The 12,921-nt window shown below is 42.0% G+C and overlaps 1 protein-coding gene across 2 annotated transcripts in view; it reads right to left on the bottom strand.

The window, feature by feature from the left end:
• Nucleotides 1-12,921, bottom strand: part of ASCC3 (activating signal cointegrator 1 complex subunit 3) — a 262,037-nt gene that overhangs the window by 151,960 nt on the left and 97,156 nt on the right. For both annotated transcript variants that reach the window (XM_060190713.1, XM_016188499.2), the window contains one exon: nt 1,727-1,861. In XM_060190713.1, coding sequence (XP_060046696.1) covers nt 1,727-1,861 — 135 coding nt within the window. The remainder of the gene's footprint in view (nt 1-1,726; nt 1,862-12,921) is intronic.

Genomic DNA, 12,921 nt, shown 5'->3' with positions numbered 1-12,921 from the left:
TGAGATGTCAACAAATGTACTGCAAACTATTAGCCCCTTCTCCCAAAGTGAATGAAGGAAAGAAAGAAAAAGAAATCCTACACCTTTAAATCAGGTCAAACTTTTTTTATTTTTTTATTTTTATGAGTGATAATAACGGTCCACAAGATTGTGAGACAAGAGGGGTACAATTCCACACAGTTCCCACCACCACAGTCTGTGTCCCATTCCCTCCATTGGAAGCTTCCCTGTTCTTTATCCCTCTGGGAGTATGGATCAGAATTCTTTATAGGGAGCAGAAGGTGGGGGTCTGGCTTCTGTAAGTGCTTCTCTGCCTGTTTCTATCTTTCTCTAGTGGGGCAGGGCTCTGGGAAAGCGAGGTTCCAGGACTCAAGGGTAAGGTCATTTGAAGGGAAAACTATTTTTTTTTAAATTTTCCCTTTTGTTGCCCTTGTTGTCTTTTTATTGATGTTGTAGATATTATTGTGTTATTGATGTCGTCATTGTTGGATAGGACAGAGAGAAATGGAGAGAGGAGGGGAAGACAGAGAGGGGGAGAGAAAGACAGACACCTGCAGACCTGCTTCACCGCCTGTGAAGGGACTCCCCTGCAGGTGGGGAGGTGGGGCTTGAACGAGGATCCTTCCGCGGTCCTTGCACTTTGCGCTACGTACGCTTAACCCGCTGCGCTACCGCCGGACTCCGTGAAGGGCAAACTTTTAATGCAAACGGACAGAGTGTATTCTTGTCTTCATGGGCTTTATAGCCTCTATACCAAGTAATCTATTCTGTCTTAGTAGTACAAAAAATGCGAGCACAGAAAACACAAGTGCTTTTTTATGTTTGTTTTTTGTAAAACTTTATTTACAAACTCAGGTTGGGCTATTAGTGTGCCCATTTTTTTTTACCTAAGTCACTATTATTTGATATAATAAACGCCATCCTCTGGAAATATTAGTATACTATACATATCAACACCACCTGTAGAAATTTTTCTAAACTGTAATGTGCATATCAATCACCAGGGGTGAGCCAGCAAAGTAGCTCACTAGAATTATACACTGCTTTCACGCGTGTGGCCTAGGTTCAAGCCTGGTTTCCAACACATTAAAGGAAGCTTAGGTGTTGAGTTTCATCACCTTCTGTCCTTCGTCTCTTTATATCTACCTGAAAAAAGCTCCCGGGAGCAGGCAAGACCCAGAGATGACTCTAATCATCATCAACAGTAGGGGATCAAGCAGAAATGATTATTATGCTTTGCAGAATTAGGGTAAGTACTGTCTTTCTGCATTTCTCATGAAGACGCAGGCTTTCAGGTACTTGGGTTATACACTGAGCAGCAAGACAACTGTTATCAAATAGTTGCCCTTAAAATTTCACATTTTTTAAAAGAGCTTCTGCTCATGTAGGTTCTAGAAGTCCAGATTGACTTTGGAAATTCAAACTGAGAAGTGAAAAGAAAATTGTCAGCTTTTAAAAAGAATAACAATAATAAAACCATCGGCGATGAACATATTTCTGGAAGTTGAGGTGTCTGTCATACTTTACTTTATTACAAAGACCAGAACTAAACACTATGATAGCCCTAAAGAACTGGGTAAGTGAGCAAATCCTGCACTGGTATCCTTCAGGGGAACAGCAAGTCAAGAGTAACATTGCCTTCCTGGAACCGAGACCGCGGAACACCGAGCATGCACGGTGCACTGCGAGCTTTGGCTCTTGATGCAAGCTGTGACCGCTTTCTTACCTGTTTTTCTGCGTGGCCATAGTCCGCTCCTTGTGTAGGTAAAAAGCAGGAGATCTGCCCGCTGTTCTTCGCTCTTTCGATCAGAGACATGGCTGTTCTTACAGTGGCGTTTCGAGCATGTACAAAGACCATCACCTAAAGTCAAAGAAAACAGCTCATTTGCCACCCAGTCATTCAAATATGGTTTACTGCTGGTCTAGGAACAACCCTGTATAAACAACTATCAAGTTTTCCTAAGATAAATATCCAAGCAATAAATTCTACCACATGTTCTTATGTTAAAACAAAGAATACACAGGATAAGGCAAGTGAAAGCAAGCTCAATAACATGGTTTTTATCATTAATCTACATGCTGGCAGAAGACAGGAGGGAAATTAATGAATCACATAAAATGAAGTTTAATTGAATACAAGTCTTTTGAAAACATGACTCATTAGCATAATCAGTTACGGGACGGAATGTAAGAATACACAACAGCCTGCTTCTCTAGAATGTAAGGATACACAACAGCCTTATTTCTCTATGAGGAGTCAGTCCTCCTTGAACAAACTCAGGTGTAAGAACAACCCCTAAAACATACAATTTCGAGGACTACTGGAGAGGAGCATGGGTCTTCTGAACTTCCAGCTGAGGTAGACCACCTGGTGAGACGACTCACAGAGTAACTGTGAATAAGGGGGGAGTCAGTGTGCCTCCACCCTGTGAAGGGACCAGTCACAGTGTGATTGAAGCTGAGGAAGACAGAGGTGGGGAGTGACGCTGTCTGTATTTGCTGTCCATTGAGCGTCTGCTTTTTCTACTCTGTGATGCCTTCAGACCTCAACTTCATCTCCTGTGCAGTTATTTTCCAGCCTTCCCTAAAAGAACTATCTCTGTGATAAAAATTATTTGACTAATTTTACTATTTCATAGGCACAACTGATCTTTCCAATTTTACATGGTGTGAATAAAGGCATCTTTAGGTAACTGACTTTTTTTTCTTTTTGCTCAATCTGAAACATACGACTGAACAACAGTGTGGGTGGGTGCACTGGATGGCTGAAACTCAGGTTACGGGGGCCAAGCAGTAACGCACTTGGCTCAGCGCACAGAGTGCGAGGTGCAAGGACCCACTCAGGATCCAGGTTTGAGCTCCGGCTCCCCACCTATAGGGGCTTGGCTTCACAAGCCATGAAGCAGGCCTGCAAGTTTCCATCTTTCTTCCTCCCTCTTCCTCTCTCAATTTCTCTGTCCTAGCCAATAAAATGGATAACGTGTTCACTGGGAGGATTAGATTTGTAGTGCTGGCACTGAGCCCAGAGGTAACCTTGGAGGCGAAAATAAATAAACAATAAAATAAAATAAGATCTAATTCAAGCATCCAGCTACACAGATGAACTAAGTCTCCCCAGAGTCACCACAGTACTTCCCCTTCGGCCCCAGTAGTTCAGAGCTCCCTGATTCGTCCTTGGTGAGTAGATCTCCATATCCTTCTACTCTATTCTTTTTTTTTTTTTTAATTTCTTTATTGGGGGATTAACGTTTTACAGTCAACAGCAAATACAATAGTTTGTACATGCGTAATATTTCTCAGCTTTCCACACAACACTACAACCCCCACTGGGCCCTTTGACTTCTACTCTATTCTTCTGGAACCTGTAACACTGGTATTCAGTGCAGTCCACGGTTAGGAATATATGTCTCTTGTGGAATTAAAAGGCTCACGTAAGCTGTTCTAGAAAAGAGAAGCGCATTCTGAATATGATGAAAGTAAAAAGAGGAGGTCTGAGATCAACCGGAAAGGGGACCTGGAGACAGTAACGCGGAAGGTGGGAGAGGTTGTGGGGGTACAGTGCCATGTGTACCTCACAGACTGACTCTATCTTCAAACTTGCCAAAGGAAATGTTGCATGTATCAGACACAGAAAACAAGCACTTAAGCAGGAGGACTACTTTAAACTCGCAGATTATGTTAAGGTTATCTCTATTCAATGGAGAAGAGCTAACCTGAAGACCAGAAGTCACTCAGGGAGATGTTTCTCAAAGCTTTCGGAGACAATGAAAGAAACATCTCCAGGTAAGTAACCTGGAGAAATTCAGCATAAATGGATCCCAGCCTTTGAGGACATCGAGCTTGACGGGTTGTGTGGTGGTGCACCTGGTTGAGCGCACACGTTACAATGCTCAAGGACCTGGGTTCAAGCCCCTGCTCCCCACCTGCAGGGGGAAAGCTTCACAAGTGGTGAGGCAGGGCTGCAGGCGTCTCTCTGTCTCTCCATCTCCCCGTTCCTCTCAATTTCTCCCTGTCTCTATCCAATAAATAAATAAAGATAATAGAAAATTAAAAATAGTATATGAAAGACAGCATCAAGCTTGAGCATTCATTCACATGCTGTAAGAGCTCTCATATCTGAAGACAATATGCTCTGAAAAGAAATACCAGATTTCTTAAGAGCACACTAACATAACTGACTTCAGTAAGTTCCATAGATACCTACGTTAGACACAGACCCAGGGTCAGATGGAATGAAGATGCCAAAGGAACTAGCAAGTCACCTTCACTCATCCATTCCGAGATACTTACTGTACGCCGAACAACATGCTAAGCACCAGGAACACGATAAGCATGTTGCAAGATTCCAAACGTGTTTGCTACCGTTCTGGCGAGAGCAGCATTAGGAATAAGCCCTATCTGACTGTAGTAGTCAGGTGCAAGGCTCAGCAGAGGAGATTACAGCAGTGTTGAGACTATGCACCTAAACAGTCAACATCTGTGTGTTAGCCTGAATAAATACACTGCTTCAAAATGTCTTGTACTGAGGGATATAGAAACTGAATGACGAGCTATTGTAATTTCATTAACTATCCTATTTCATTAACTGCCACCAATACAGTTTTCTACCAAGTTAAAAGAAGTTCAAAAGAAAATATAAATAAAACACTTCTACAAGAACAATTTTTTAAATTCCCCGTAATCTATATTTGCCTGTACATAGGAAGTAATACTAGAGAATATTGCGTGTAATTAGTATAGCCCCAAGATCACTTTCCAGATGGGTTAAAGTGTTAAAATGCAACCAGATTTCTATCCCCCAGAATTCAAACGCCACATTATGTAAATCCTGTTGAAATAACAAATATGGGGAACATAAGGGAAAATAAAATAAGACCCTAAATCTTCATTAATTATTTTAGTTTTGACTTGTCAACTTACCATTTTGCAAAGTATTTTCTACTGCTACCAAGAAAAATATTAGTTACAACTTAAAGTAGCAATTTCTTTTTATTAAAGTATCCATCATGTCTTGCTCAGGAAAATAAATTCTTTTTCTTATTAAGAATTTTCTGTCTCGAGGCTCTTCACAGAGGCCATTACAAGGTTTTGGGTCCCTATAAATATACTGATTTTATGGTTTGTTAATTTGGTTAATTAATTTAAATAGGCTTATGTGAAAATTATAACTGACTAAGAGGACAGCACTGTTTCATTTGGCAGAAGTAACTGCAAATCAATCTTAGCAGCACTACTGGTAACTGAACAGCAGTTGAATAGGCAGGTGTCACTCGAGTAAGATTAGAAAAGTAGAGTCAGTCAGTAATGTTGGTAAATCTTACTTGTTTTATAAAATTTGAGGTTTGTTAGGGTTATGCATTCAAAATATTCTGTACACTTATTTTTAGTTTTCTATAAAAAAAAAAAAAAAAAAGAAGTAAGTGATGGGAAGAGAACTAAGTTGAGAATGAGGCTGTTTGCAGGCTCCTGACTGTGGGAGATGGGAGTGGGCGGCCACATGCCAACAACTGTGCTCCAGTCCACTGAAAATGATTTTAAAAAAATACAAAAAGGGGAGTCGGGTTGTAGCGCAGTGGGTTAAGTGCAGGTGGCGCAAAGCACAAGGACCAGTGTAAGGATCCCGGTTGGAGCCCCCGGCTCCCCACCTTCAGGGGAGTCGCTTCACAGGTGGTGAAGCAGGTCTGCAGGTGTCTGTCTTTCTCTCCCCTCTGTGTCTTCCCCTCCTTTCTCCATTTTTCTCTGTCCTATCCAACAACAACAACAATAGTAACTATAACAACAAAACAAAAAGGGCAAAAAAAGGGAATAAATAAATAAATATTTAAAAAAATACAGGAAGGTCCTGAACTAGAGTTGGTATATTGCACCAAAGTAAAAGACTCTGGGGTGGGTGGGTGGGGGAGAATACAGGTCCAAACAGGATGACAGAGGACCTAGTGGGGGTTGTATTGTTATATGGAAAACTGGGAAATGTTGTGCATGTACAAACTATTGTATTTACTGTCGAATGTAAAACATTAATTCCCCAATAAAGAAATTAAAATAAAAAAAATACAGGAAGATACAAAGTCATTTCGTTTAAATAAGTACAGTGGAATCAATTCTCGACTAGGAAAAACTGGATGCAGACTTGGTTTTGGTTCTGTGACTTGACTTGCCTTAAGAACGTGCTCTGCAGACACATCCGCCATAGATGGGAACTGCAGCCACGTGCTGGTGACTGTGCTCCCAGCACACCCACACACACACAGCCCCTTCCCTCCAACTCCCTTTCTAACTCAGTGATCTGAGACACACCAGATTGATTAACTGTTAACATTGCATTGCTAACATGCTTGAAAATGATCTGGGTACCAGTAAGTCTACTTATTAAAACACTTAAGACATGTGAGTATGAGGAATAGATAGAATGGACAGAGCTTTACTGATAGTTAACAGAAAATATTTTCTTATGAAAATTTTATTTGTCACCTTATGAGATATTACTGATTTTAAACTGCATATAGCACTCAGGTATGGATGAAAAGTAATTTATACTAAGAATATATTTCACATCCGGAATGATGCCCTACATATAATTCAGTAATGACAATTGGCCTGTTATTTATTATTGTTGTTGTTACTATTATTATTATTTTAAATTTAGTGATCTTTATTTATTTATTTATTGGAGAGAGATAGTCAGAAATCTCAAGGGGGAAGGTAGGTGATAGAGAAGGAGAAAAACAGAGACCCCTGCAGCCCTGCTTCACCACTCACAGAACTTTCCCCCTGCAGGTGGGGACCGAGGCTCAAACCCGGGCCCTTGCATACTGTTAACACGTGTGCTCAACCAGGTGTGCCACCAACCGGCCCTACTGTTGTTATTATTATAGAACAGGAACAAACAGGGGCTCTGACATGTACAATTTCTCTGCTCCTGGGCCACTTTTTCATTCAGACAGAAATTTAGCCAAGGGAAACGAAAACACCCGTTCAAAGAGATCTATGTACATCCACGTTCACAGCCGTACAGTTTGTAACAGCCCAAACTTGAGAGCCACCCAGCTACCCAGCCACAGACGAGCGGCTCAAAATGTTGTGGTATCAGAAAAGACACCTACAGACCGAGATCCGTGGTGAGCACAGATGGGGAGACGTTCAACTGCACTCCAGCCGACGGGATACAGCAGTGTATTAAGCAGATAAAGAGGGGCCAGGTGGTGGCGCACCTGGTTAAGCACACACACCACAGTACACAAGGTCCCAGGTTCGAGCCCCTGGTCCCAACCTGCAGGGGGAAAGCTTTACAAGTGCTGAAACAGGGCTGCAGGTGTCTCCCCCTCTCCCCCCTCTCTATCTCCCCTTCCCCTCTCAATCTCTGTCTCTATGCAATAATAAATAATTAAAAAAAAAAAAGATGATGTATCCTGACTAAATTAGACTTATCCCAGGGATGCAAGACTGGTTCAGTGGACAGAAACCAAGAAATGTGTTCTATCACGTCAACAAAAGGAAAACCAAAACCACCTGATTATTTAAACAAATGCAGAGAAAGCTTTTGACAGGGTCCAACATTCTTTCATTACAAAGAAGAAGGACAGACAGGATGATCCTTAAACTAGCTGAGTTTATAGATAACAAACCTATAGCTGACATCATACTCAATGGTCAGACACAAGGCAGAGTTGTTCATTATCACCGCTAACTATTCAACGTAGTCATGTAAGTCCTAGCTATAGCAATTAGGCAAGAGAAAGGAACTAAAGGAGTAAAGATGGGAAGAGGGGTTGAGCTGTCACCAGCTGCAAATGATATATATATTCCTGAAGAATACACTAGAAAGCTCCTGTTGTTGTTACTCAACAACAGAGTAAGATGACAGGCTCCAGAACTAATATACAAAAGTAAATGATTCACTATGCAGACATTGTTAAAAGGAAAAGAAGAAATTAGCAATCAGTTCCTTTTACTGAAATAGAAAGCTTGCAAAGGAGAAACTATAGGGCCGAGTTAGGAAATTTAAAGCCCTCTGTCAATCATAGGCGTGGCAACAACTATAGCATTTCACTAGAATTTATTTGCAGATATTCCTGCTCACCAACTAAAACTATTAAATCTTATTTATTCCTGAATACCTGAATAAATGTTTATTTCATTTACCATTAAAATGTGAACTACCTCAATAGGGTTAATTTATTTTGTCCCAGCTATATAAAAAAACACTATGTAATTCAGTGACAATTCTTCAGGCATTAAATTATGCAAATAAACTAAGGGAAACAGTACTATGGAATCAGCAGGACTGGTTCCACAGCTCCAAGCTGTGTAATTAGATCTACACTTGGCATTTCACAGACACCTCTGGAATCCCACGTCGAGAATCTGCAGTCCTGCTCAAGAAACCCAAGCTTTTAAATGAGAGGTTCCGATTGTCATTACTGAATTATATGTAGGGCATCATTCCGGATGTGAAATATATTCTTCACCTTTTTCTCTCAAGGCCTCTCTTTACTGTCTATAAAGTTTCTACCTTTGAGTTTGTAGGGAGATCTAAACTGCTGCATTTGATCAAAAGAAATTCACAAGACTTCTAAGCTCTGAATTTCTGTCATGACCATGTATTCTTGTAACTGGTAAGGGTGACTCAGTGCATGTCACATACAACGACAGCACAAACACGGGCTGCAGTTTCTCGTCCCTCCATAAGTTATTCGTTTACTCAGGGAAACAATCATTCCAGAGCAGCTGCTGCCACACAGGTGCTCTCTGTTTGTTTGTTTGTCTGGTTTGTTTTTTCTGTGATAGGCGTCTGCACACCACGCCCACCACACACCTGGGACCTCCTCCACCACAGTGCACTGGATCACCAAAATTGATTCATCACATATCGGAACACGGTGGGTGAGCACAGTTCTGAAAATGAAGACCACAGACAGAGAATAAAGCTGCTGGAGCAGGTTTTTTTTCCCCCTTCTGGACTTTGAATACTAGCCTCAGGTATGATGCTTGGATGCAGTTTTCTATGTCCAGGTGGAGGTGCTTGCTTCATATCTGAGAAGGAGAGAGACCAGAATACCGTTTGGGCCTATGCCAGGGTCTGGGTCTATGCACATGTGAGGTCTGTGCTCTACCTGCCAAGTCACCTCCCTGCAGACCTCAAGGTTTCCAATGTCACAACATAAGTCCATATAAGGGGAAAAAAAATTGCTTTCTTGGTCTGATGCATATGGAACAAAGCAGAAGAACAAATGCTGACGCTTCACAAAAAGCTGAATTGACATGGCGGAAGCGATAGAATCCACCTGCTTGGAATCACCCAAGAAATGAAGCTCTAAGTCCTTGTGTGAACTGGAGGGAACTTATGCTGGAGGACAGTGAGAAAGAGAGACTGCAGAGGGTAGTGGGGGAGGGACTGGTGCATGAGGGAGGGAGGGGGCCTAACATGGGGCTCAGAACGTTCTGCAGACATACATGTGTCAACAAACTGCCCCAAATTAATTTCTTTTTAATTAAAAGGTTCAAAACCTAACTATGTCATGCTTCTGGATATTATCAGAGAAGAAAGCAGTGAAAATATCCATACAAATAAAGAAACCCTCTTTGTTGCCTTCAGGGTTAAGGCATTATAAATCCACTGCTCCTGGAGGCCACCCCCCTCCCCCATTGTTGGTACTGTTGGATAGGACACAGAGAAATCGAGAGAGGAATGGGAGATGGGGGGGAGATAGACACCCACAGACTTGCTTCACCACTTGTGAAGCGACCCCCCTGCAAGCGGGGAGCCGGGGGCTCGAACCCGGATCCTTGTGCTTCTTACGATGTGCATTTAACCCAGTGCACCACCACCCGACCCCCCCCCATCCCCCCCTCCAAAAAAAACCACTTCTGCTGGCATCTGCACACCATTCTCTACTGAAAAGGACCCAGCCAATAATATAGTCATGGTTAATCTTTCTGGAAAATAAAAGTATGAGTTGACAGAGAGATGAACTTACCGGGAAGGGGGAATGAGCGTTAAAAATCATCAAAATTGATTGGTGAATGTTTCATTAGCCCTTTACATCTGCATTCTATGCATCACTACTTGACTAAACTGCTTTCTTCAGCTTCGCAGCAAAGGCAGTGAAGACTGTCTCCTTTCAGCACAGCCCCTGACGTCTGCTGGCGATTCTCTAAGTTTTCACTACATACTGCTGCTGGCATCTTAGTCTTAAAAGGCATCTCCACTCCGATAATACCTAGAATCGAGACCGGGTCTCTCATATACTTCGCATGCTAAAAGGAAGATTAGTGATGTATGGATTCAGTACTCTACCCAAAGCAGCTACTATCTGTTCTAAGCGAGACATCCTGAATCATGAACCCGGCTCAGTGACTCGGAGGTTTAAGTCTAGCATTCTATCTTTATGTTTCAGTCTTTACTGCAAGTGTTAAAAGACTGGGATTTATATTGGTTTTAAAGGTTCGGCCCCACCACCACCGGGGAAGACTCATAAAGGCTAAGGAAGAATAGTTTCTCTTCAACATATCACACTGTCACATGCGGACAAAATATTTCACTGACCTCCACACAGTCCAAATTGCAATGACATTGCTACTGACGGCCCAAAAATAGCAACATCTATTCTGCAGAGCAAATTAAGCAAGACCAACGAGTCTATTACTATGCAAATCAAATTCATTAGAGAGCTAGCAATTTCATTTCTACAGACGCCACTGGACTTGAAGCCTATTATTATTCCATATTATAAGATATTCTGAGCTGAAAATAATTTTAGCACAGTAATATAAGATGACACTTTGTTGCGTAGCTGAAAAAGTCAGGGTGCTTTTTTTTTTGTATAGAAAAACACAGAAAAGCCTGTCATGACTTTTCCACAATCCAATACAATTTCAATCAATATTATCACTTCTTCTCTTAGGCAATCATTACTTATAGCTTCTAAACACCCTACTGTACATGTACTGTCTTCAAGGATTACAACTGAAGAGATGCTTCCTTGGGTGAAGGAAAAAAAAAAAACACCTTATTTTAAAACTTGAATAAAAAAACTCTACTAGTGTATTCTGAATCAAAGTCATGAGCAAGGTTAATTAAAGGTATACTACTATAGAATCATAATTACTGCATTTTAAATATATCTTGCTGAAAACTACCTCCACTCTTTCTTTTCCACCCTCCTCCTCTCCTTCTCTCCCTCTCTCTCCCTGCCCTCTTTCACTCGTTAACAAACTAAACAAAAATTTCAAGACAAACTTTATATTCTAGAGTAAAAGACGAGGAGGCCCCGGGCTATTTTCCGTCCTCTCTCTCAGCTCTTCCTTCTTGTCCTTTTTCCTTTCCTATCTCTTTATCTCCTCCCTCCATCATCTCTTTTCCCAGCCTCCCCAATCACTGTTGGTCAGTGAGAAGAGAGGATAGGCAGATATGCCAACAACTAATGTTTAAGTGACATGTTTCCTAATCTTGGTGCTCGTCTCATACGGCGCCATCCCCATGTATGGAGGCTCTTACCATCCTGCTGTGTGGGTAGGTGGGGTAGGAGTGAGAGCATCCCACAAGAAAACCTGCAAGAAAGCAAGGTCGTTTGCCCTCTGCCGGAACAACAGTGGTAGGGAATAATGCCCCACTCTGGAGGGCGGCTGGGTCAGCCTGCTCTGCCACTCAAGGAAGACGGGTCCTGAAATGAGTGCAGCCTAGAATGTTCCCAGCTGAGACCATGGAATATGAGCTCAGACCTGCATGGATGCAGAGATTACACAGGTTCCTATGCTGCATATGGGCCACAGATCAGATCGATGGGGTCTACAGGTAACGGTAATCATATAATTTCCCCATATTTGGGAGCTATTCTCGTCCTTGGTTCAGCTTTCTAGCACTATTTCCAACTCTGACAGCAACTCCCCAGACAATACCTTTAGCCCACCTGCATGTTAGCTGTAGAGTTCAGGCAAAAATTAGTAAAGGTATGAGAGCCCTTGGAATATACCCGAGTATATTCCTAGCTTTTTCCAAAATGGAGACCCCAAATCTCATCTGTTCTATTTTTGCCTTTAGGTTTCTGATTATTAAACAATTTGTTCTGCTTTATATCTTAATGATTTTCAGCTACCAACCTGCAGATGTAACCAGGACACCAATATGACTTCCCTGGGCAGATGACCTCACCAATGTGTCCTGGAACCTCACCTCTCCAGAGCCCTGCCCCACTAGGGAAAGAGAGAGACAGAAACAGGCTGGGGGTGTGGATCCACCTGCCAACGCCCATGTCCAGTGGAGAAGCAATGACAGAAGCTACACCTTCCACATTCTGCACTCCTTAATGATCCTGGGTCCATGTTCCCAGAGGGATAAAGAATAGGGAAGCAGGGAGTCAGGCGGTAGTGCAGCAGGTTAAGCACAGGTGGCACAAAGCACAAGCAAGGACCGGCATAAGGATCTCGGTTCAAGCCCTCGGCTCCCCCCCTGCAGGGGAGTCACTTCACAGGCGGTAAAGCAGGTCTGCAGGTGTCTATCTTTATCCCCCGCTCTCTATTTCTCTCTGTCCTATCTAACAACAATGACATCAAGAACAACAATAATAACCACCACCACAATAATAATAATAAAAAACTAAGGGCAAAAAAAGGGGGAAAAAAAAGAATAGGGAAGCTTTCAATGGAGGAGATGGGATATGGGATTTGGACTTGTCTATCATTATTAAATCAATAAAAGGAGAAAGAAAAAAAGAGGAAAAGAAAGAAAGAGTTGTTCCTTAACGCAGCTGCCTCTCTGTTCCTACTTTTGCACACATGTATGTGTATAAAGCATATAAAGAAATAAGTCAGGGCAGGCTAAAATGGAGAATAATCTGTTAGACCCTTCATATGATTAAACAGATCTGACAATATTTTTGGAGCAGCAATCAATGAATATTCTACAATTTAGAAATGTTCAAT

Source organism: Erinaceus europaeus, chromosome 4 (assembly GCF_950295315.1).
Source record: "Erinaceus europaeus chromosome 4, mEriEur2.1, whole genome shotgun sequence".
In the NCBI taxonomy this organism is placed as follows: Eukaryota; Metazoa; Chordata; class Mammalia; order Eulipotyphla; family Erinaceidae; genus Erinaceus; species Erinaceus europaeus.
The sequence above is the reverse complement of the archived record's forward strand: the minus strand, read 5'-3'. Positions and strand labels throughout refer to the sequence as shown.